Raw genomic sequence first — 26,485 nt, 5'->3', positions numbered from 1 at the left:
GAGAGAGAGAGAGAGAGAGAGAGAGAGAGAGAGAGTAAGCAGACCATAGCAGGCCAGTTTTCATTGCTTTGAAGTTATTAGTTCTAATTGTCAAAAGTCAAACTTTAATTTGTACGTATATCTATTCTCTGCTATCTATTTTGTTTCCATTTACTGTATATGTTCTTAGGTACATTTGGGTTAGTTGTTATGTGTCACATTAGAGTGTTGCTCTGCTATTAATAAGAGTTTTAGCTGTGGTCTGAGAGTGTGGTTGAAATGAACACCCTGAGACAGCTTTGTTGAAGTCTGTAAAGAGCATAATTATGTTTCTCACGATCGACTAAGAGGAAAGTGTTATAGGTCTTCTATATACAGGGGTGAAGAATCCGTAATTCATTTATTAATTTTCGGATTTATTTTACCAATAACACGTTTGTTTGTATGCAGCCGTTCTGGTCTCTGATCTTTGTCATTAACTCACCTTGGGATTTAACAAATGAAAGAAGAGTGAGACGAGACACCAAGAAACAAATCAGGAGATGTTCATCAAGTCACACCCCACAGGCGATGTGAGTTGACTTCATGTTATGCAGAAAGGATACTAATGCTCATGAAATTAATTAGTTATAATAATGGAATTTTATCAAAAAGGTATACACACGTCTATGGGATTTTTGAATTTATATTGAAGCCATTGCTTGACTTAGGGCATGTCATTGAGCATGTTTAATCTCTTCTTAACTGAATTCTCTCTGTTACTTTTGAGGCACAATGTATGAAGCAGAATCCAAACACCGTCAGGATGTGGATGATTACCTGTCTTTTGTTCAGTTTTGGTCTGGGTAAGAAAGTGATTATTAAAGAATTCAATAAGAATTCAAGGATAGTAGCAGGAAGAAATATGTAGAAATCAACAAACTTTTGTATTTGTTTGTTTGTATGTGTTTGTTTGTTTGTTTGTTTGTTTTCACCAAATCATTTAATGCTCTTGTCCATTTAGCAACATTTGAGAATGACAGAGACTTTAAGATGTGTGGAATATGGAGCCATGGCAACGCATCCCGAAATCTGAAGTATGATTTGAGAACAGGCTGTGAGAAAATTGAGATTTCAGCAAATGAGAACACACTCTCTGTTCGGGGCAATATCACCGCGAAGTGCACACGATCTTCATCCATTCACCTAGATTCAAACCCTCTTCAAAATCAAAGTAATTTCTGTGTGTTCTGGGATCCGCTGCTGGACCTGCTGATAGTTGAGGTGAATGGAAAGAACCACATTCTGTGTGAACGAAAAGGCCTTCAAGGATCCTGCTGCACTGACCTCTCACAAGACTACCAGAAAAAGGCCAGTCTGTATGGTATTGTGAATGGCAGCATCCATGGTGATATCTTCAGTAACGATGTAATGGAAATATATACATTTATAGGGGATTCAATCAACTGCAGTAAGAACCTTTAATGTAATATGTTCATTTTTGTCGAAGTAAAAAATTCCACTGAGTGAGTTTAGCATTTCTTGGTATGTAATTACTTTGGTTTCAGTATATTTCATCTGTTTTCCCACTTATAGAAGAGAAGTTCTGTGATAAGGCAAGTCAGAAGCCCAGAGGAGCAAACATGTAAGCCAATTATCATTTCACTAGTTTGCCTGCCTATTCAACCTTAAAGCTTAATAGGAAAATAATTTGGCTTGCTGTCCTCGGAGGAGGCTCAAACCCGAGGCTCGGCTTGAGCTCCGAGTTAAAACTTCATATTTTAGTTTGGCAGTTTCACTATTACTTTAGACTGATATGAGCTGATGTGTTCAATCATGCAGATATCACCTCTTCCTTCCTTGTAAGAGTGCAATCATGATGAGCTTAAGTCTGAGTGAAAAACAAGTTGAGCTACAAACAGGAAGCTAAACACACACGCTGCAGTGGCTTTATAAGTTACACTCAAAAAAATGATTTTAGGTCTTTGTTCAATTTCATTTACCAATTTTTTTTAAATTGAGTCAACATGAATATTTTTCGTTCGTCTTAACCGGATGTCACTCAAAAAATGAATTTTGGCCTCTTGTTAAAATAATTAATTAAAATAAGCAAAAGTAACACGATTGTTTAATATTATCACAACTTAATTTAATTGTGTTCAATCAACCTAATTCATTTGTGTGAAAACTACATGAATCATTGTTGTTGACATCTAACTGGGCAGTGGATCTGTAGTTCCCAGCATGCTTTGCAAGGGACTACATTAAAGGTAGTGTAGGTAGGATTGTTATAAAAAAAACTTTTTTCCAAATTTGTTTAAACTTTTTATATATATCAATGCATAATTAAAATGTAAGTACTCTGATAAAAAGAGTATAAAAATCGAGTGACTCTAGACCGTTTAATCTGTATTAAACACAGCTCATTATTTCCATTCGGGACGAAACAAAGGATTGGCTTAGGCGACTGTCACTCTCTCGCAACCATGGCAACCACCCTTTTGCCACACAGGATCTGCCCATATGCGCGCGCACCCGTTTGATTTGAGGAATTCAAGAGGCACGGAACCTAGGAATAGCAAAACAATGGTAGAGAAAGAGCAATCAAAAATTCACATTACCGGCATATGCAGTTAGCGAAGGCAAACAAGGCAAAAAAGGAAGACAGTACTAGAAAAGGTAATGAACAAAAAGTCTTTGAATAAAACGCGTGTCAATATCCTCGGACCCTAGTTGCATGGCCTCTTGCACGACCTCCTCTGCTTCGCCCTCGACCCCGGACCTGTCCTCGAGCTGACGATGCGGTACTTGTCTCTGGAGTGTAGTCCTCATCAGAGTCAACAATGCTTTCATCATGGAAACTCTTACATGCAGAACACCATATATGTTATGAATCTTACACGAAATTCATCTTCATCACAGTGTAAATGATGGTAATGGAAAAACGTGTATCATGCAACCTGTTTTTAGCTTTGCCTTATAGATAACTAGCTCGTTTATCTTCATAATGATAAAGTTAGATTTTTTTTATTACATGTGATTCTGACATGATGTCACTACATGCACTGCGCTCCTTCCTCTCTGCTCGTCTCAGGTAAATAATGCGTCTTCAGCTCAGCGGTCGGCGTCGGCGTTCATGTGTTTTGGGGGCGTGGCTTTGGAAGGAGCCCAGAAGGGAGGGGGTGGAGTGAATGGAAATAATGAGCTGTCTTTAAAACAGTCGTGAGAGGTGTACAGACACTCGATTTTTATACTTTCTTTTTCAGAGTACTTACATTTTAATTATGTTTTGATATATAAATAAAGTTTAAACAAATTTGGAAAATAAATTTTTTATAAAAATCCTACCTACAATACCTTTAAGAGGGTCAATTTAGGGAAAAAGTGTTATTTTATGTGTTTTTCAGTAAATGGAAAGATGTTGTTAGTTAATGTTAGTGTTTAATGTTCAGTTATGTTAGAAACTTAGAGGACTTTCTGTAATGTTTTTGAATTTTGTGGTTACCATTATGCAGAAGAGTGGCGACTGTGTTTAGGCTGTGGGCTCAGTATTACACTATAAGTGCATTAAAACCCGTGTTCAGGCTGTGGGCACTCAGTATACACTATGTGTAAACCTCACTCGCAGACCTGCACAAGTAATACTATATTACTATGTAAAAAATGGTTTTAATTCAATTGAACACTAGTAGTGTAATGATGCAGCGGACGAGGAGGGATCCATTTGCAGCTTTATTTAGAGTGGTCAGACAGGCAGGGTAAAACAACAGCAGACAGAACAACGGAGAGAACACAGAGCAGATCGGGGTCACAGGCAGAAGTCAGGGCAGGCAGCAAAAGGCAAAGTCCAAATAGCAATCCGGGTAAAGGCAGGCAGAGAACAATCAGGAGTCGAGATACACAGTCCAAGGTCAGTAAACGAGAACAGCAAACACAGGAATAAACGCTCGGAAATTGTACGCCAGGGCAATGCAATACTTCGCAGAGAAGTGGAGTGTGGAAGTGGCTTTTATGTGTGTGAATGAGGTGCAGGTGTGTGTAATCAGTGCAGTGCAGGTGTATGAAGTAATCAGTCCAGGTAGATGCAGGATGGGAAATGTAGTCTGTGAGTGAATCTGATAGTCCGGTGTGGAGTGCCCTCTGGTGGCTCTCAAGGGCACTCCAGCTGGTGACCGTTACATAGCCCCTCCCCAAAGAGCGGCTTCCAGACGCTCCAAAACTGTCCAGGTGGGAGGTGGCCCGGAGGCGGATCTGGGGGCGGGATGGAGGGCCAGGTCCGTGGAGCGGAAGAGGACCTTGAGACTGCGGTAATACGGAAGGCCAGGGCAGAGCAGGCGGAGCAGGCTGTGCAGGCGACCAGGGCGGAGCAGGCTGTGCAGGCGACCAGGAAGGAGACGACCACTTGGGAGGCGACGACCCTTCGGGAGGCCAGGGAGGAGACGACCCTTCAGGCGGCCAGGGAGGAGACGACCCTTCAGGCGGCCAGGGAGGTGACCATGGCACAGGAACAGACACTGGCTCAGGAACAGGAACAGACACAGAGACAGGAACAGACACCGGCTCAGGAACAGACACCGGCTCAGCGGCGGCCGTCTTGTCCGAAGACACTGGCTCGGCGGAGACCATCTTGTCCTGAGACACTGGCTCGGCGGTGGCCATCTTGTCCGGAGACACAGGCGTGGTTTTGGCCATCTTGTCCGAAGACACAGGCTTGGAGTCGGCCATCTTGTCCGAAGACACAGGCTTGGAGCCGGCCATCTTGTCCGAAGACACAGACGTGGAGCCGGCCATCTTGTCCGAAGACACAGGCGTGGAGCCGGCCATCTTGTCCGAAGACACAGGCGTGGAGCCGGCCATCTTGTCCGAAGACACAGGCGTGGAGCCGGCCATCTTGTCCGAAGACACAGGCGTGGAGTCGGCCATCTTGTCCGAAGACACAGGCGTGGAGTCGGCCATCTTGTCCGAAGACACAGGCGTAGAAAGAGGAAGAGGAACAGATTCAGGATCAGTATCAGGATCAGATTCAGTCTCGGCGGGACGAGACTCTGGACGGACGGACGTGACGTGAAGCTTTGGCTCGGCAGGACTGACGTGAAGCTCTGGCTCTGGCTCGGCAGGACTGACGTGAAGCTCTGGCTCTGGCTCGGCAGGACTGACGTGAAGCTCTGGCTCTGGCTCGGCAGGACTGACGTGAAGCTCTGGCTCTGGCTCGGCAGGACTGACGTGAAGCTCTGGCTCTGGCTCGGCAGGACTGACGTGAAGCTCTGGCTCTGGCTCGGCAGGACTGACGTGAAGCTCTGGCTCTGGCTCGGCAGGACTGACGTGAAGCTCTGGCTCTGGCTCGGCAGGACTGACGTGAAGCTCTGGCTCTGGCTCGGCAGGACTGACGTGAAGCTCTGGCTCTGGCTCGGCAGGACTGACGTGAAGCTCTGGCTCTGGCTCGGCAGGACTGACGTGAAGCTCTGGCTCTGGCTCGGCAGGACTGACGTGAAGCTCTGGCTCTGGCTCGGCAGGACTGACGTGAAGCTCTGGCTCTGGCTCGGCAGGACTGACGTGAAGCTCTGGCTCTGGCTCGGCAGGACTGACGTGAAGCTCTGGCTCTGGCTCGGCAGGACTGACGTGAAGCTCTGGCTCTGGCTCGGCAGGACTGACGTGAAGCTCTGGCTCTGGCTCGGCAGGACTGACGTGAAGCTCTGGCTCTGGCTCGGCAGGACTGACGTGAAGCTCTGGCTCTGGCTCGGCAGGACTGACGTGAAGCTCTGGCTCTGGCTCGGCAGGACTGACGTGAAGCTCTGGCTCTGGCTCGGCAGGACTGACGTGAAGCTCTGGCTCTGGCTCGGCAGGACTGACGTGAAGCTCTGGCTCTGGCTCGGCAGGACTGACGTGAAGCTCTGGCTCTGGCTCGGCAGGACTGACGTGAAGCTCTGGCTCTGGCTCGGCAGGACTGACGTGAAGCTCTGGCTCGGCAGGACTGACGTGAAGCTCTGGCTCGGCAGGACTGACGTGAAGCTCTGGCTCTGGATCAGGATCAGCGCGCTCTGAGATTGACGGGACCAACGGCAGCGAGGGCTTTGAGCTGGGTCCTCTGCACCTCCCACGGTGAACGCTGAACCAACAGTCAACAAGGCATAGTCCATAAACTGACTGAGAGATGAACGGGGACCCTCACGGATTAAACGTGATCTGAGCGGCAGATTAATGCCCTCACAAAAGAAATCTATGAGCACACAATCCGGCATATCAGAATAGTAGGCGAGATCTAAATACTCTTGGATATAATCCTCGAGTGATCGAGAGCCCTGCTTAAGGGTTAATAACATTAGTGCATTGTCCAAACCTGGCCGATATTCACAGGGAAAGCCACTGGATCCTTGTAGTGGCGAAGTATTCTGTAATGATGCAGCGGACGAGGAGGGATCCATTTGCAGCTTTATTTAGAGTGGTCAGACAGGCAGGGTAAAACAACAGCAGACAGAACAACAGAGAGAACACAGAGCAGATCGGGGTCACAGGCAGAAGTCAGGGCAGGCAGCAAAAGGCAAAGTCCAAATAGCAATCCAGGTAAAGGCAGGCAGAGAACAATCAGGAGTCGAGATACACAGTCCAAGGTCAGTAAACGAGAACAGCAAACACAGGAATAAACGCTGGGTACACCAGGGCAATGCAATACTTCGCAGAGAAGTGAAGTGTGGAAGTGGCTTTTATGTGTGTGTGAATGAGGTGCAGGTGTGTGTAATCAGTGCAGTGCAGGTGTATGAAGTAATCAGTCCAGGTAGATGCAGGATGGGAAATGTAGTCTGTGAGTGAATCTGATAGTCCGGTGTGGAGTGCCCTCTGGTGGCTCTCAAGGGCACTCCAGCTGGTGACCGTTACAAGTAGTGTCTATCATTAGAAGTAACCGTAGAGTCAAATTAACTAAAAATAATAATGTTGGTGATTTAAGGCAGGACAAAAACTAAATGTAGTTAACCTGACAAAACTTTATCTAGCAGGAATGACTAAATTAATTTAAATTCATACAACAAGATTACAACAAATTATTTCAAACTAATTCGATTTTGTTGGAAAAATGTAATTCAATTTCGTGGAAAACCTTTCTTTAATTTAATTAAGTTCGTTCAACAGATTATTTTTTTGAGTGTATATGTTCACTTTTATGTAATGCATGGACCAAGTGCATTAATGCATCTTTAAATCATTAATAACATCTTCAAAACTTGCACTTGTGTAATCATGCAATTCTTGCTCCATTCATGTCTGAGTATGTAAGAATAACTTAGCATGGTCATACCTACAGAAAGTAACATTTGAGGATCTGTTATAGTTTGATTAAGTCTGAATGTGTGTTTGTGCGTGTTTGCAGGATAGAGGAAGTAGTGATGAAATCCAATACAATAGGTCGTGTGGATCTACCTTGTGCTCAGGGCACAGTTATTGAGATGGAAGAGGGCTTCAAAGGACTCAATTTAACTCTGCCAGTAAATGACATTCACATTTTTTAAGCAGAGTTCAAATAATCTTTGATTCACAGAAACGTCTTTTTCTTTCATGTGAATAAATATGTTTTGCATTCCAGGCCCCTCGATCTGTAGACCCAAACATGAGACCCTCCGTTTATCTTCCCTCTTGTCTGAAATCAACAACAAAGACTAAATCCACAGTGGTGTGTACTTACTACATGGAACAGAAATTATTTCAGGTATGACAATATTTGTCAAGCAGAAATAAATCATGTGGAGCAATGTACAGTATGATACAACAGTATTTGTGATGTATAGAGGGGACCTTCTGATTCAGTTCTTCTGGGTGGCATAGTTGGACTCTCTGTAGAGAACAAAACCATCAAAAACCTCCCAGAGCCTGTCAAAATCCGGTTCCATCACTCTGCTCTCCCAGTACGTCTGTTTCTTTGTACATCATCTGTTCTAGAGTCACCATGTCTGTTTAAGTGCCTTAAGTGACATATTATTGACTACTTGCTACTCTTTCTACTTTTCTTTACTCTTTATTGTATTTGTTACTGCCACTTATTTGTATTTATTGTTCTGCATATGAAATAGCATGTCACTTTAATATCCCAGTGCCCTCAACTTTGTGTTTATATTTGTGTATACGGTTATGTTTACTAAATTTTGTATGGTCCTGTAATGTTACTGTAAATCTGAACCTCTTCACAAGCATTTTAATGCCCAGTTTCCCAAAAGTAAATTGTGCAAATTTTAAATAAGTCCTCTTGACTCTTAAAAATATATTGATGTTTCTATTGCATTCCACAGTCTAACTACTCTAAACAATGTGTTTCATGGGACACAAGAAAAGGTGCGTGTATAGATCTTCAAACTCAACTGGTATCAAATACTGATCGTTCTTCTCAAACTCGTATTCTTTCTTTTTAGACAGTGAAGTAAACTGGAGATCAGAGGGTTGTGAGACAGTTATCATAAGCGTAACAGAGACAGAGTGTCGTTGTAATCACTTTGCTTACGTCACTGTAATGGTGAGCAGCAATTTCATGAGAAAAGAAAAATATTAATAACATAAACATATAATTCAAAATTTCTTTTGACTAGTATGGGTGTTTTGACTCTGACTGCTGTTAATATTTCTCATTGAGAACCAGAATATGTGAACTAAATCACTAGTAGCCAACTTATTTACTTCATAAATGATCTTTCCCTCTTTCTTGATTATGTGTATACTATCAAGTTTGGATGTCAGTGGGACAGCTTGCTTAATGGATTACACCATAGAAAAGGATTGTATGCTTTGTCTGTTTCTCCATTTCTTTAGCAAGTGGAACAGAAAGCTACACGACATCTAGAGGCTCCAATGTTCATTACCGCTGTGGGCTGTGCCCTGTCTTTAGTTAGCTGTGTGGTTCTCCTCTATTGGCTGTCTAAACGCAGGTAACTAGGACTTCATTGGTACATGGAATGCTTAGCCTTGCATGGCTATTGTGAATCTGCCCAATTGATTATTTCTATTTCTTGTTTTGTCTCCATTGGTTTCCCTGGTCTCCAGAGGAAAGAAAGATCATTCTTTACTGGTGCATCGTGGACTGGTGGTGGCAACATTTTTTTTGTGCCTGTGCTTCAGCCTTACCAGTACACTAGCAAATACTGGAAATGAAACCGTTTGTAAGATAACAGGAACTCTTTTGCACTACTCGCTACTCAGCACACTCTGCTGGATGACTGTGGAAATGTTTCACACGGTCTTGTTAGTGTGCTGTGTATTCACCTCAAGTCTTCCTCCATGGGTCTTTTACTTGGCAGGCTTTGGTGAGATAGTTAATTTATCAATTATCATGTCCTAAGAGCCCTTTCAAAAATTGCTAAATTTCCTAATTTTTAATGAAGGTAAATAATTCTATACTTTTTTTTCCCCCTTTAGGTATTCCAGCTATACTAGTTTGTAGATTGCTCTCTATAGGTATTATTTATGGATTTAGGAATATTATGACAAGTGAAGATGCCACCAGTCTATATTTTATGTAAGCAGACCTACTTAAGCTGTAACCATGCAGTATGCGAAAAACAAACAAATTTTTTTAAATATATTATTATATTTTTTTTTTTTTACTTAGATGCTGGATGTTGGATTCTGACAGGAGCAGATTGGCCCATTTCATCATTAATATTGGCTTATTGGCAGTTGTGGTGAGCTCTGGTGCAGTCATGCTTTTGGCTACAAAGATACGGAACCGACCTGAGTGGAGGAAGAACCGCATGGCTTTTCTCAGTATCTGGGGTCTCACTTGTCTGTTTGGCACAACATGGGGCCTCTTCAACTTTGTCCTTCTCACAGAGGCCACTCTTTCCCTTTTCTGCATTATCAGTTCCTGTCAAGGTGAGTTTTTTTTTCATTAATGCATTAATACTTCATTAAAACATATAAGAAAGATCGGTAACACTTTAGAATACTGTTCCTTCATTAATGAATAACTACACAGGAACAAATTTGAGTAATGCACTATTAACATTGTAGTAACTATTAACTAACAAGAAACTCAAGATTAACGAATTAGTACTAAGTAATAGCGCTCAGTCGAATGTGGTAGTTCACTGTTAGCTAATCAGGGTAACACTTTATTTTACAGTGTTACATAGGCTATTTACATATGTTACATGTACTTACCATAGTAATAACAGTAAATTATGCATAATTACATGCAAATAGCCCTCAACCAAATCCTAATCCTACCCTAACCCTATAGTAAGTACATGTAGTTACTTAATATTACACAGTACTTAAATGTATAATTACACTGTAACAATGACAACTTAAAGTGTAACCCTAATCAGTAACTATTTTCATATACCTCACTGTCGCTTTTTTTCACCTTTGCTGCCATTGGCTTTTGGCTTGCTTAGTTGGAAGGACATTCAATTTAACATTTAATTTAATATTCAACAATAATACTGATCTGCCTGCATTGACACCTGAAGCGGCAACCTATAGCCGCTGAGAGGCTAAGCAGCAGGAAAGATTCGTGACGCGTTTCCATCCGTAACATCCAATGGTTTATTCTTACAGGTAACAGATTGTCCACGCTCGAACCATTAAAGTACGTACTGACACAAATCCATGTAAACAAATAACCATACAGACGTGCAAACGGTCAACTGAAAGTGAGCACTCCTTGCCACTCACCCCCTCTCTACACAGTGTTCCACAAGACAGGGAGCGCTACCAGGTAAATACCCACTAATACCCATGTGACCAAACACCTGGAAATGTACGCGCAAAATACAAAATAAAAGACACACGTTTTCTGCACTTACAACACCATTAGGCCTATATGAGAGCTGAACTGAGCTGGACGTTGACATCACAGTTTTCTCCAGAGCGGCTATATATATAAATGAACTAAGTTAATCACTTTTTTACAACAAAATGAAACATCACTGAACTTACTTAAGCTGGACTGACGCTATTTTCTTCTGGAAACAAACTTTGCTGCATTTTCCTGTTATCTCTGTAAAACAATCTGTATTGTAAAAAGCGCTATATAAATAAATGTGACTTGACTACAATAACTACTATATACAAGTTCATAATTAATATTAATAATGCATAATGTATAATATAAGGTTATGGTAACTAATTAGTAATTAATCAAGTGTTACTACATCCTTCTGGATCTACTAATAATTTGAACCAGTATTCTAAAGTAAAAAGCTTAATAACCTAATATTAACTGTATAGTCACTGTAAGCTTTTGAGGTTTTTGTAAGGTTTTGGATAGTAATGACTCAAGTGTTACTACATCTTTCTAAGGAACTACTCATTATTTGGATCAGTATTCTAAAGTGAAGATCATGGGAACACACTAGTAATGACTATTCAAAATCTTACAAAAATCTCAAAAGCTAACAATGACTTCAGTAAATATTAGGTAGTCATCATGTTTTTCACTTTAGAATACTGATCCAAATAATTAGTAATTCCTTTAGAAGGATGTAGTAGCACTTGATTCATTACTGGTGAGTTACCTTTACATTTTATTATAAATTATTATTCATATTCATTATGAACCTGTATATATATGGAGCTTAAAATATGACAATATGATTTGAATTTGAATTGTGTAAATTTGAATTATTTACAAGTGAAATCTAACAAAATTGAATTTTAGGTGGTAGTTTAAATAGTTCTGAATTTGATTTTTTTTAAACGAATATTGAACATTTGAAATTTAACAAATTGAAATGTTTTTATGGCTGAATTTTATAGACGTATTTTCAAACAGCTAGTTTTTTTGTTCTGAATTCGTATACTGCAGATATTCAGTTTAAAAAAATACAGATTCAAGTTTTCAAGATGAAGAAATTCGGAACTTCAAATTCAGTTTTCTAAAATTAAATCTCAAAAATTCAAGTTCAAAAATTCAGATCTTACAGAAAGTAGGTCACAGGTCATCCACAGGGAAGAGTAAAGGATCTCAGATAAGTCGAACAGAGCATTTTGGCTGCACTGCAGTAGTTTTATGCCGCAAACGCGGTGGTGGTTCAAGAGAATCCGTGTATCTTTCGTTCAGTCGTTTTTTTATTTAATATTAAGAGTAGAAAAATGAGAAAACAGCTTGAGTATTAGATTTCTAATATTCTAGTAATAATAGTCCGCTGCTGCAGTTGCACGAAGCTTACAAAACGTGTGTATTGCAACTATAGGCTACATTTAATTTTCTCATCAAACAACTAGACTAACGAATGGCTCGGTACAACAGAAGAGCCTAGAAAGGGCTTTTTCTCTGTGTAGACCAGCAGTTGGTCTGAATTTGCTATAACCTATAGCCTATTTCCTGGACTGTATAGGCTAAGTCACGTTTTATCATGAAACACGCTGTGATTTATTCCAAAGTGACTCAGGCATATATAATGCATTTAACGTTAAATAATCTAAATGTTGACTTTCAAAAGTAGGCGCGCCAAGAAGGCTATTCTCTGTATTTTGATTCATTTTTGGTGTGCGCTAGAAAGATCTAGAGACCGAGACGCGCTAAAGCAGCGCATCATGTTGTTTTATTTATTTTTCAATGACATGATATTTTGTAGTCATTTTGAATACACAAATAAAAATATACATTTTACTGTTTCGAATGATGTCATATTATCTGTATGACTATAAATAACAGAGTATTAAGTTATTTCCCAGCAGTGGAACAAATCCAAGTGATGGCGCTCGCGCATCGCGCTCTCACACAACATAGTAGGCTATCAGTTCTGGCGTTGCTTCATATCGCAGACTGTTCATTATCAAAATGAAACACAGTCAACCAAACATATAAAAAGTTATTCTGCCTAATTTAATTGGTCTGTTGTACAATATAAAGGGCAAGCTGTGCCGCACACAGTCCTACTTGTTATTCCAAACATTTCCCTTGCTGTGAAGACGCTGATTTAGCCTATAGGGTAGACTGTGTACAGTTGAGACATAGGTACAGTTGAGACACCTTAAATAACTTGCTCGCGCAGCATGCACAAGTTGTGATTTTTGCTGTGCACATGCGTATTAGTGTCCTCTTTTATCCTGCAAAATCTGAAGACTGGACGCGTCTCCGATCAGAAGATATCTGCAAAAGTTTTTTTTCTAAGGGAAGGCTTGCATCGTTTTTTGCGCACTCAACTATGAATAACTTATTATCCTTATGTGACTGTTAAACGTAACTGGTACCATTACAAACGTTATTCTGTGCCCTAAAAATTGGCATATTTCATGGTATTGAGTCATGCAAGCTCAATGCAAAATCTAGAGAAATGTGCGAAGTGGCCAGCGGGGGATAGTTGAGACATAAGTGTCTCAACCGCACCCCAATAGAGTCATGTCATCTTCGTCCGCTTATCTGGGGCCGGGTCGCGGGGGCAGCAGTCTAAGCAGAGATGCCCAGACTCCCCTCTCCCTAGACACTTCCTCCAGCTCTTCTGGGGGAACACCGAGGCGTTCCCAGGCCAGCCGGGAGACATAGTCTCTCCAGCGTGTCCTAGGTCTTCCCCGGGGTCTCCTCCCATTGGGACGCGCCCGGAACACCTTCCCGGGAAGGCGTCCAGGAGGCATCCGGAACAGATGCCCGAGCCACCTCAGCTGACCCCTCTCGATGTGGAGGAGCAGCGGCTCTACTCTGAGCTCCTCCCGAGTGACCGAGCTTCTCACCCTATCTCTAAGGGATCGCCCAGCCACCCTGCGGAGAAAGCTCATTTCAGCCGCCTGTATCCGGGATCTTGTCCTTTCGGTCATGACCCAAAGCTCATGACCATAGGTGAGAGTAGGAACGTAGATTGACCGGTAAATCGAGAGCTTCGCCTTGCGGCTCAGCTCTTTCTTCACCACGACAGACCGGTACATCGACCGCATTACTGCCGAAGCTGCACCGATCCGTCTGTCAATCTCCCGTTCCATCCTTCCCTCACTCGTGAACAAAACCCCAAGATACTTAAACTCCTCCACTTGAGGCAGGAACTCTCCACCAACCTGAAGTGGGCAAGCCACCCTTTTCCGACTGAGGACCATGGCCTCGGATTTGGAGGTGCTGATTCTCATCCCAGCCGCTTCACACTCGGCTGCAAACCGTCCCAGTGCATGCTGAAGGTCCTGGCTTGATGAAGCCAACACGACAACATCATCCGCAAAGAGCAGAGACAAAATCGTGTTGTCACCAAACCCGACACCCTCCGGCCCCTGGCTGCGCCTAGAAATTCTGTCCATAAAAATTATGAACAGAACCGGCGACAAAGGGCAGCCCTGCCGGAGTCCAACATGCACCGGGAACAAGTCTGACTTACTGCCGGCAATGCGAACCAAGCTCTTGCTTCGGTCGTACAGGGACCGGACAGCCCTTAGCAAAGGACCCCGGACCCCATACTCCCGGAGCACCCTCCACAGGCCGCCGCGAGGGACACAGTCGAATGCCTTCTCCAAATCCACAAAGCACATGTGGACTGGTTGGGCAAACTCCCATGAACCCTCCAGCACCCTGTAGAGAGTATAGAGCTGGTCCAGTGTTCCACGGCCTGGACGAAAACCACACTGTTCCTCCTGAATCCGAGGTTCTACTATCGGCCGTATTCTCCTCTCCAGTACCCTGGCATAGACTTTCCCAGGGAGGCTGAGAAGTGTGATCCCCCTGTAGTTGGAACACACCCTCCGGTCCCCCTTCTTAAAAAGAGGGACCACCACCCCGGTCTGCCATCCCAGAGGCACTGTCCCCGACCGCCACGTGATGCTGCAGAGGCGTGTCAGCCAAGACAGCCCCACAACATCCAGAGACTTGAGGTACTCAGGGCGGATCTCATCCACCCCCGGTGCCTTGCCACCGAGGAGTTTCTTGACTACCTCGGTGACTTCAGCTTGGGTGATGGATGAGTCCACCTCTGAGCCCTCAGCCTCTGCTTCCTCAATGGAAGACGTGACGGCGGGATTGAGGAGATCCTCGAAGTATTCCTTCCACCGTCCGACGACATCCCCAGTTGAGGTCAACAGCTCCCCACCTCTACTGTAGACAGCATTGGTAGGGCACTGCTTCCCCCTTCTGAGGCGCCGGACGGTTTGCCAGAATCTCTTCGAGGCCAGCCGATAGTCCTTCTCCATGGCCTCACCGAACTCCTCCCAGGCCCGAGTTTTTGCCTCCACAACCACCCGGGCTGCAGTTCGCTTGGCCTGCCGGTACCCGTCAGCTGCCTCAGGAGTCCCACAAGCCAACCAGGCCCGATAGGACTCCTTCTTCAGCTTGACGGCATCCCTTACTTCCGGTGTCCACCACCGGGTTCGGGGATTGCCGCCTCGACAGGCACCGGAGACCTTACGGCCACAGCTCCGAGCGGCCGCTTCGACAATGGAGGTGGAGATCATGGTCCACTCGGACTCAATATCTCCAGCCTCCCTCGGGATCTGGACGAAGCTCCGCCGGAGGTGGGAGTTGAAGATCTCTCTGACCGGAGACTCGGCCAAACGTTCCCAGCAGACCCTCACAGTACGCTTGGGTCTGCCGAGTCTGTCCAGCCTCCTCCCCCGCCATCGGATCCAACTCACCACCAGGTGGTGATCAGTTGACAGCTCCACCCCTCTCTTCACCCGAGTGTCCAAGACATACGACCGCAGGTCAGATGAAACGACCACAAAGTCGATCATCGACCTACGGCCTAGGGTGTCCTGGTGCCACGTGCACTGATGGACACCCTTATGCTTGAACATGGTGTTCGTTATGGACAAACTGTAACTAGCACATAAGTCCAGTAACTGAACACCACTCGGGTTCAGATCAGGGGGGCCGTTCCTCCCAATCACGCCCCTCCAGGTGTCACTGTCGTTGCCCACGTGGGCGTTGAAGTCCCCCAGTAGAACGACGGAGTCCCCAGTCGGAGCACTTTCCAGCACCCCTCCCAGAGACTCCAAGAAGGCCGGGTACTCTGCACTGCCGTTTGGCCCGTAGGCACACACGACAGTGAGAGACCTATCCCCGACCCGTAGGCGCAGGGAAACGACCCTCTCGTTCACCGGGGTGAACTCCAACACATGGCGGCTGAGCTGGGGGGCTATAAGCAAACCCACACCAGCCCGCCGCCTCTCACCATGGGCAACTCCATAGTGGTGAAGAGTCCATCCTCTCTCAAGGGGTGTGGTTCCAGAGCCCAAGCCGTGCGTAGAGGTGATCCCGACTATCTCTAGTCAGAACCTCTCTACCTCACACACAATCTCAGGCTCCTTCCCCGCCAGCGAGGTGACATTCCACGTCCCTAGAGCTAGTTTCCGTGTCCAGGGATCGGGTTGTCGAAGCCCCGTCCTTCGACTGCCGCCCGATCCTCTCAGCACCGGCCCCTTACGGTCCCTCCTGCAGGTGGTGAGCCCACGGGAAGGCGGCCCCACGTCGCTCCTTCGGGCTGAGCCCGGCCGGACCCCGTGGGGGGAGGCCCGGCCACCAGGCGCTTGCATACGAGCCCCAACCCCAGGCCTGGCTCCAGGGTGGGGCCCCGGCTGCGCCATACCGGGCGACGTCACGGTCCTTGATTTAATTTGTCTCATAAAAGGTATTTTGAACCACTCTTAGTCTGACCCGTCGCCTAGGACCTGTTTGCCTTGGGAGACCCTACCAGGGGCATATAGCCCCAGACAACATAGCTCCTAGGGTCATTCGGGTACTCAAACCCCTCCACCACGTTAAGGTGGCAGTTCAAGGAGAGGACCCCAATAGCGTTATATTACAAAACACGCTGTTTATTTGTTCAGTGTTATGATAACAGGTTAAACGTCATAATTGGCCAGCATAGGACGCAATTAAAAATACAATTTCATATTTATTATATTTAACTGTATGTTATTAATGAATATATTTTTCTAACATGCATGTTAGAAAGATAACCTAGCAAGTTGTCAAATAGAAGGTGGTAAAACGGGTACAGTTGATACACCCTTTTAAGATGTGTGGTCACATAGTTAATTTAAAGAACATTTAATTTTTAAAGAATTAATTTAATGTGTGTGTGAGTGTGTGTGTGTTAGCTATGCTGTTTACGTAGTGCATGTGGACTTTTTGTTTATGTTTATCTTATACTTGTGCAGGATGCCCCGCACGAGAGCTAGGACAACGAATAGGGGAATGCCAGGATACCATTTAGAGAGGGCCGCAAAAGTTGTAGATGAACATTTAGTTACATTTCCCTTAAAAATGGGTGTCTCAACTGTACCATAGTACTGTCTCAACTGTCCCGTACATACAGTTGAGACAGAGTTGACACAAAAAGCACCTTATTTTTATTCGCTAATTGTGGAAAATGTAAACTACTTATGGGTATTATTGATTGATAATATATTAGTCTACATGCTAATGTAATGTCATGTGGCATTTCATGTGAAAATTCAATTCTTTTCCGTATGTATTTTTGTGTGAAAAATCAAAACTCAAAAAGTGTCTCAACTGTACACAGTCTACCCTACGTGTATTTTGGGACTCGACTGAAGTATGAAGCCTTCTTTATATTAATAGTTAGCATCCACATGTTACATTGCAAATATGAAAACTTTTGACTGAATGAGAGATGCGCGACCGTTTCGATTTAAATAAATTTGTTTAGGCTTGGCGTTTAAAATAGGCTAAATGTTGTTGTTGTATACAGTAAGGGAAAGTAAAATAGGCAACACATAGCCTACATGTTAATAGTGTTTATCATGTAAATGTTGTATTTTATTTACAGGTCTTTTACACTATTGCTGAATAGGCTAATATTAAAATGGTTTTTTTTTTATGACTTGTTTCTCTCTCAACATGATCCGTTGTGACTTGCACTCATGTGCATGCGACTTATTTTCTGGCAAATACGGTCAGTTAAAAAATGTTGCTGTATTATTACAAAATGCATAGAGTGGAGACCATTTGGGCAAAAAAAACAAAAAAAACAAAACATATTGTGTTCATTACCCCCACCCACATTTGGGCTTAATCACTGTTATTATTAGGAAATGTATTTAGGTGTAGACAAAATCAGTTATGTTTATTTATAAATATGAACGTACCTCGCATTTCCGGACACTAGCCATTAGTCTACTTCTTTGGCCTATTTTTTTTTAGCTGGCCAGTTCTCAAAATCTGTGTGGAAAAGCTGCGTAGCGCGGAGAGAACGCACAATGGCTTTGCTTTGGAAGTGTTTTTTTTTGTTTTTGTTTTTTTTTTTGGAAGTTTAGTTGCCAGAGAAAATAACACACCGTTTTGTTTAACATCAATTGATACTCAATATTAATTAAATAAATAAATATAATGTCAGAGAATGCACAAAGCGCATCCTTTTCAGATGTAAATTATAATACATTTTAATAAAACAAACAAGGCCTAGGCCTACATCATAAAACTCAGAAGATTATGTATTTTAATATATTATATTATAATAGAAATAAAAAGGCGTCATACTTCAGTCGAGTCCCAAAATACACGTATAGGCTAAATCAGCGTCTTCACAGCAAGGGAAATGTTTGGAATAAATAATAACAAGTAGGACTGTGTGCGGCACAGCTTGCCCTTTATATTGTACAGCAGACCAATTAAATTAGGCAGAATAGCTTTTTATATGTTTGGTTGTCTGTGTTTTATTTTGATAATGAACAGTCTGCGATATGAAGCAATGCCAGAACTGATAGCCTACTATGTTGTGTGAGAGCGCGATGCGCGAGCGCCATCACTTGGATTTGTTCCACTGCTGGGAAATAACTTAATACTCTGTTATTTATAGTCATACAGATAATATGACATCATTCGAAACAGTAAAAATGTATATTTTTATTTGTGTACATTCAAAATGACTACAAAATATAATGCCATTGAAAAATAAATAAAACAACATGATGCGCTGCTTTAGCGCGTCTCGGTCTCTTTAGATCTTTCTAGTGCACACCAAAAATGAACCAAAATACAGAGAATAGCCTTCTTGGCGCGCCTACTTTTGAAAGTCAACATTTAGATTATTTAACGTTAAATGCATTATATATGCCTGAGTCACTTTGGAATAAATCACAGCGTGTTTCATGATAAAACGTGACTTAGCCTATACAGTCCAGGAAATAGGCTATAGGTTATAGCAAATTCAGACCAACTGCTGGTCTACACAGAGAAAAAGCCCTTTCTAGGCTCTTCTGTTGTACCGAGCCATTCGTTAGTCTAGTTGTTTGATGAGAAAATTAAATGTAGCCTATAGTTGCAATACACGCGTTTTGTAAGCTTCGTGCAACTGCAGCAGCGGACTATTATTACTAGAATATTAGAAATCTAATACTCAAGCTGTTTCTCATTTTTCTACTCTTAATATTAAATTAAAAAACGACTGAACGAAAGATATACGGATTCTCTTGAACCACCACCGCGTTTGTGGCAGAAAACTACTGCAGTGCAGCCAAAATGCTCTGTTCGACTTATCTGAGATCCTTTACTCTTCCCTGTGGATGACCTGTGACCTACTTTCTGTAAGATCTGAATTTTTGAACTTGAATTTTTGAGATTGAATTTTAGAAAACTGAATTTGAAGTTCCGAATTTCTTCATCTTGAAAACTTGAATCTGTATTTTTTTAAACTGAATATTTGCAGTATACGAATTCAGAACAAAAAAACTAGCTGTTTGAAAATACGTCTATAAAATTCAGCCATAAAAACATTTCAATTTGTTAAATTTCAAATGTTCTATATTCGTTTAAAAAAATCAAATTCAGAACTATTTAAACTACCACCTAAAATTCAATTTTGTTAGATTTCACTTGTAAATAATTCAAATTTACACAATTCAAATTCAAATCATATTGTCGTATTTTAAGCTCCATACAGTGAGGAAAATAAGTATTTGAACACCCTGCTATTTTGCAAGTTCTCCCACTTGGAAATCATGGAGGGGTCTGAAATTGTCATCGTAGGTGCATGTCCACTGTGAGAGACATAATCTAAAAAAAAAAATCCAGAAATCACAATATATGATTTTTTAACTATTTATTTGTATGATACAGCTGCAAATAAGTATTTGAACACCTGTCTATCAGCTAGAATTCTGACCCTCAAAAACCTGTTAGTCTGCCTTTAAAATGTCTACCTCCACTCCATTTATTATCCTAAATTAGATGCACCTGTTTGAGGTCGTTAGCTGCATAAAGACACCTGTCCACCCCATACAATCAGTAAGAATCCAACTACTAACATGGCCAAGACCAAAGAGCTGTCCAAAGACACTAGAGACAAAATTGTACACCTCCACAAGGCTGGAAAGGGCTACGGGGAAATTGCCAAGCAAGATCTCACCTCGTGGGGTCTCAATGATCCTAAAAAAGGTGAGAAATCAGCCCAGAACTACACGGGAGGAGCTGGTCAATGACCTGAAAAGAGCTGGGACCACCGTTTCCAAGGTTACTGTTGGTAATACACTAAGACGTCATGGTTTGAAATCATGCATGGCACGGAAGGTTCCCCTGCTTAAACCAGCACATGTCAAGGCCCGTCTTAAGTTTGCCAATGACCATTTGGATGATCCAGAGGAGTCATGGGAGAAAGTCATGTGGTCAGATGAGACCAAAATAGAACTTTTTGGTCATAATTCCACTAAACGTGTTTGGAGGAAGAAGAATGATGAGTACCATCCCAAGAACACCATCCCTACTGTGAAGCATGGGGGTGGTAGCATCATGCTTTGGGGGTGTTTTTCTGCACATGGGACAGGGCGACTGCACTGTATTAAGGAGAGGATGACCGGGGCCATGTATTGCGAGATTTTGGGGAACAACCTCCTTCCCTCAGTTAGAGCATTGAAGATGGGTCGAGGCTGGGTCTTCCAACATGACAATGACCCGAAGCACACAGCCAGGATAACCAAGGAGTGGCTCTGTAAGAAGCATATCAAGGTTCTGGCGTGGCCTAGCCAGTCTCCAGACCTAAACCCAATAGAGAATCTTTGGAGGGAGCTCAAACTCCGTGTTTCTCAGCGACAGCCCAGAAACCTGACTGATCTAGAGAAGATCTGTGTGGAGGAGTGGGCCAAAATCCCTCCTGCAGTGTGTGCAAACCTGGTGAAAAACTACAGGAAACGTTTGACCTCTGTAATTGCAAACAAAGGCTACTGTACCAAATATTAACATTGATTTTCTCAGGTGTTCAAATACTTATTTGCAGCTGTATCATACAAATAAATAGTTACAAAATCATACATTGTGATTTCTGGATTTTTTTTTTAGATTATGTTTCTCACAGTGGACATGCACCTACGATGACAATTTCAGACCCCTCCATGATTTCTAAGTGGGAGAACTTGCAAAATAGCAGGGTGTTCAAATACTTATTTTCCTCACTGTATATATAGTAGTTCTCTGGGAGGTATGGAAAAAAAAGTAGTGACTGATTAGCTAATAGTGAATTACCACATTTAACTGAGCGCTATTACTTACTAATTTGTTAATCAGAGTTTCTTGTTAGTTAATGGTAGTTACTAGAATGTTAATAGTGCGTTACTCAAATTTGTTCCTGGTTAGTTATTCATTAATGAAGGAACAGTATTCTAAAGTGTTTCCGAAAGATCAAATACTGGCCTTGTCAAGGTTACTGTGTCAATGTGACATAATATAATCAAATAGGAACAGTAAGTTGTGTTCCTGTAAGTTTTCTTTATACAAGGTTGTTTCAGAAAGCTTGCGTGGAACTTATTAGGTCCATTGATAATGCATGCAAATGAGTTAAGAAGCCTTTTAGAGTTATAATTCTCAATCATTGATTATAATCTATATAATAATAAATGTTTCTGTATCTAAACAGGATGTTTTCTCATGCTGCGATACTATACTCTTGAATGGATGAAAAAGAGATGTGAATTGAGTTTGGATGGGGGCAGTACAGGATCTGTTATGTCACAGTGCAGAGATGGTGTGTTTATAAGTGAGTAGGCCTATACTGCGTTGAATGCTCATCCTATATGTCATAATATTCAATGTTTCTCAGATGACATTGTGCTCCAGAACACAGTCTTGGGAATTAAACATAAATGCCCCACGTATAATGCTGTGTTTTTTTTTAAATCTTATTATTTGTGTGAACGTAATAGCTTCATTTTTTTCAAGAAAGTCTTGTTTCAGCAATATTTTTGTGTAAATCTGCTGTATGTAATCTTTGAGTTTGTATATTTGAGGTTACATATGAACAATATTTGCAGTATACATGTTCCCTGAGCTTTTTAAAAATATTTTCAAACTATTTTTAATAGAAATTATATTTTTATATTTAATAATATTTGCTGATCTTTAAAAAAAAAATTACAAAATATTTTCTAATAGAAATTATATTTTTATATTTTAAGAGCTTTGTGATTGTGTAAGTATGATTAACAAAAACCTGAATATTCCATTGGGTGTTTTCTTTGCTTTCTTTCTTAAGCTTTCTCTTTGTGGCACATATCGACTGGCTCGGAATTGTATTGCTTTTTGTGTGAAAACATTAAACTGCTATTCTTTTAAATGTCCAGTCAAAAAAAAAAGAAGACAATTATTGAAACTAACTTGTAAAAACTGACATTGTTGACTGTTGATTGATGTTGAGTACAACAGTAGGAAGTGACAAGTCTTTATTTGTATATTATGAGTGAGTAATTTAATCATTCATTAACCGATTCAATAAAAAACGGATGAATTCAGGAAGGTTTGGCCTCGTATGTAACTATTTCTATTGGTGGAGCAAATATTGACAAAGAAACTGGCAAAACTGTCTCTAAAATGTAAGTTATTCAATATTGACCTCTTGTTTTTGGAACTAAAATCACTATCACATTTGCAATTATGCTCTCGCTTTGAACGGCTGCTATCTAGCTAAACTCAAGATCCAAAACAGTCATTTTACAGTAACAGCAGTATAATTTTGGAAAAATATGTTTACAATCATGTACACAGGAAATGAAGACTTTAGTTATATCAGTGAGCAGGTTTCTCAATGGAAATATCTAGCCTACTGCTAACTCTGTTTTGGTACTACCTAATGGTTTCATTTAGCAACACAGATTAAATCAATTACATAAACATTCTTTTTTTTTTTTTTATAAATAAACTAAAATTGCTGAGTAGGCTACATGTAGAAACAGGGTGGTGATGGTGACCTCTAGTGGCTGTAAGTAGTGACGCATGTAGCAAAATCCGACCTGCATTGGCCTATCAAGATATTACTGTATGTCTTTCTCTGTGTGCTCAAGGGAGGTGGACTGAAATGTTTTCATTTATGGTTTATAAAAATCACATTTTGACTAATTTATCTGCTATCTTTTAAGTGGTGTTTCCTTCCTTCCTGTCAAGCATTTGAACTGTCCAGTACACACAGTTTACATGGGCGGGAATTAGACATTTAATAGTGGTTATGTAATCCTTAAAGCTGTAGGACATTTAACCCAATCATTATCTTCAGGGGTTTCAGAAAAGAATTCCAAGTGTGGCTCTACTTCAATTCTATGTTGTCAATGTAAATTTGCTTATGTAGGCTATGCAATAAAATATTATCTATTTCATTTCTTTGATGCAGTTGACTTGCAGTAATAAAATCAGATTAAGGCAACCCTGGCGACCTTTCAGACTAAGCTATTAATAAACCACAGTAATTCACCACTTACAAAGCTGGCAGTCCCAGAAACGACCACAGACCCCCTTGGGACCAGATTTAAACAGCATGTCACTAGTCAATCAAATAACCATGGTGACAGTAGAATGGGCAATTCCCAGTTGCAATCACAAGGCGAGAGCAGCTGATTTTGTCTTTGAATACATTTTAATAATGCAGGGGTGAGTGTATCCATCTGTAGATTTTGGTAAACCCATCTGTCAGTTGACAGGCTAACCAAGTGATGACCAGTGTTGCAGACATCATGCAGTTGCTGAGCAGACACCGCAATGACATACAAAAACCTTCTGACTTACCACAGCAGGATGAGGGATTGAGAAAAGAAACAGAAAGAAACAGACAGCTAGAATAGGTTAAAAAAGAGAAGTAGAAATGGAGAGGAAAAATCCTTAGAACAAGATGCAGCATGAGGCTATAGTGGAACTTCAGCGCCTGTCCCTGGTGTTGTGTATCAATGGCAGAGAGTCAATATGGTTTTGAAAAATATACTGATATGTTCATAAACTGACAAAAAAACTGGTGTAGGATTTACTTTGAAACTATTTCAAATAATTACAGAGAAATGGCAAGTAATATTGAATTAAACCTGAAATTTTGAAGTTAGTTTTATTAACACTTGCCTTATAGTGTATAATTCTATATTTTATATATAAAAAAACATTTTATTTTAAAAAGCTCAGAAAATATTTTTATGAGATAATTATGTGTTTGTCACAATGAAGATGATGAAAAAAGTTCAAACAAGTTTCCACAAAAAAAAAAAGGTTCTTTAATAAAACAAACTTAGGTAATCCAATAGCAGGAAGGCAGTGTAACAGATACACGAACAAAACCAGACACCAACTGAATGAAAAGGAGGAAAGTGATAGAACTCAAATGAAGAGCAGGTGATGACTCCTTAATCAGAAACCATAGTTACAAACAGGGAGCGGGAAAATGGAACAAAGAAAAACAGGTGACTGATAAAAATATTTAACTTTTTAACATATTTAACTTTAAATAGCCCACGACCCTATACAGAGGATACAGTGTTATATATGGATGGATGGCTGGATGGATGAATGGAACTTTAAAATAATAAAAGAGAGAAGAATATGCTATGTATAATAAAAATTACAACTGCATGGCTCACACCCATATATACACACACAATACTCAACACATTCTGAACAGGATAGTAAAATATTAAAGCATGTTCATGTTTGTATAAGCAAAACAGCATTGTACAGAACAGGAACATAGATGTTTAACGTTTCAGAGTCCACAAACAGAACAACTGGTAGGTGTAGGACTAGTGAATTTGCTTGTCTTGTCCAAACACCTCAAAGTTATTTTTATTATCTGGTTAAGAAGCATTTTATGGTGTGGGCTTGAATCTGTTTTCATTTTTGTGTCTGTGTTTGTCCATGAGCGCAGAACTCTTTCATGCTGGTACCCTTAATCTCTCTTTATAAACATGAATTTGGAGTTCCCCATGGCCTGTGAGATCACCATGGATTTACACAGTGGGAGTCAGCGCTACTTCACGACGGCTGCAAGAGGCAACAAAAGAGCGAAACCACTGCCTTTGTTGGTTGCCATCACACTATATACCATCTGCACTAGCTGCCATCTGTTTAGTGATGCTTAGATTAGGCCAAAATAGTGTTCAACTGTAGAGAATGGCATGATGTACCAAAAATGTCTGAGTGTGCATGAGCTGTAGAATTGCTTTTCAGCTACACTGCTTCAGTGCACAGAGGCAGAGCCATGGTGTGAAAATACTGTGAATACATTAGACAGGGTTTTCTCATGCCGTCGTAAAGCAGTTGTATGTTGCTGTTGTGACCTTAAAGTCCAATAAAACTGACAACTTTTGCAAACGAGATCCATAGTAAGATTCTTAACAGAAAGACTGGATTTCCTGCATACATGTTCAGACATAAACGCTTCCGTAGCAATTTGAAACCTCACTGAAAGGAGTTAATGTCCTGTTGGGGAACAAGTTACACATTGTCTATAGCTTAACCATGAATATTAAATAGCGAAAGGGAAATTCTTAGTTCTTTTCAGGATGTGGAGACCAATTTAGAGCTTTCAGTACTGTATAAAAACACAGGTAGACTATGATTTAGATTTTTTTGTAACATATCCTGGGTTACGTTTTATAAAAATGTAAGAGCTATGACTTAGAACAGACCTATTGCCTACTAATGTTTCTGAACACAGCAATAAGAGACTTATTAAAACCAATCAAACATGACCTAAGTGTAAATGTCTGACTCTATATTTATGGTCTTTCAACATCAGTCTTCTGAAACAGAAAAGCCTTTGTCAGACCTTGGCCTTCATAAATGCTGTTGAAATAGCAGCTGAGACGCACAGGAAGCCAGGTGCTCTAACTGATCAACAGACAGCACACACACACACGCACGCACGCACAGATAGAGAGAGAGAGAGAGAGAGAGAGAGAGAGAGAGAGAGAGAGAGAGAGAGAGAGCTCTCCCTCTCCTTTGTCCACCTGAAGGAATCTTATCAACATTTATTGTAGGCTTTATTGTAGGGTTTAAAAGAGACATAAAAGAGATTGCCCTTGAAAAGACCATGTTGAAAACAGTATAAAAAGAATTGTTTTGCATTAATTTGTCTGTATTTTTTATTTGTAATGCATAAAATAAAGCCTGATTATGCTAAACTACTGTATAGCCTATAGCCAATGTTCACAGGCATTGCACCCCCCTTTCTATATACCTGCTGTAGCCTATATCTTTTGTGTAATTTCTATTTCACAAATATAGCACATAACAGGGAACCATGTTACAATATAGCTTCATTTGAAAACGTCTTTGACCATCAAGCTTTTTAATGCTGTCATCTATGCTTTGATGGAGTGTATCTGAGACTGACTGACTACCTACGCTTTTCGCATGGCATGGCTAGCCTTA

The 26,485-nt window shown here is 41.4% G+C and overlaps 1 protein-coding gene across 6 annotated transcripts; it reads left to right on the top strand.

Annotated features, from left to right (window-relative positions):
* Nucleotides 1–307: 307 nt before the first annotated feature.
* LOC311079729 (adhesion G-protein coupled receptor G5-like) lies at nt 308–23,333 on the top strand. Of its 6 annotated transcripts, XR_014605439.1 has the most exons (15): nt 308–551; nt 749–824; nt 983–1,429; nt 1,555–1,603; nt 7,322–7,436; nt 7,535–7,657; nt 7,737–7,853; nt 8,235–8,277; nt 8,355–8,455; nt 8,749–8,864; nt 8,980–9,239; nt 9,352–9,451; nt 9,545–9,807; nt 10,495–10,654; nt 21,723–21,858. XR_014605439.1 is itself a non-coding variant. In XM_084109385.1 (14 exons), exons 1-14 carry the CDS (start codon nt 522–524, stop codon nt 21,848–21,850), a joined length of 1,968 nt encoding a protein of 655 aa, XP_083965511.1. In that variant the 5' UTR covers nt 308–521; the 3' UTR covers nt 21,851–23,333. The 6 variants fall into 6 exon arrangements, 5 of the variants coding, with proteins under 5 accessions (XP_083965511.1, XP_083965512.1, XP_083965513.1 ...); XM_084109385.1 differs by lacking the exon at nt 10,495–10,654 and having other exon boundaries at nt 21,723–23,333; XM_084109386.1 differs by lacking the exon at nt 10,495–10,654 and having other exon boundaries at nt 308–633; nt 21,723–23,332.
* Nucleotides 23,334–26,485: the final 3,152 nt, after the last annotated feature.

The sequence above is a fragment of the Abramis brama genome (assembly GCF_963993115.1).
Source record: "Abramis brama genome assembly, chromosome: 3".
In the NCBI taxonomy this organism is placed as follows: Eukaryota; Metazoa; Chordata; class Actinopteri; order Cypriniformes; family Leuciscidae; genus Abramis; species Abramis brama.
This window is presented reverse-complemented; position numbering and strand designations above follow the sequence as displayed.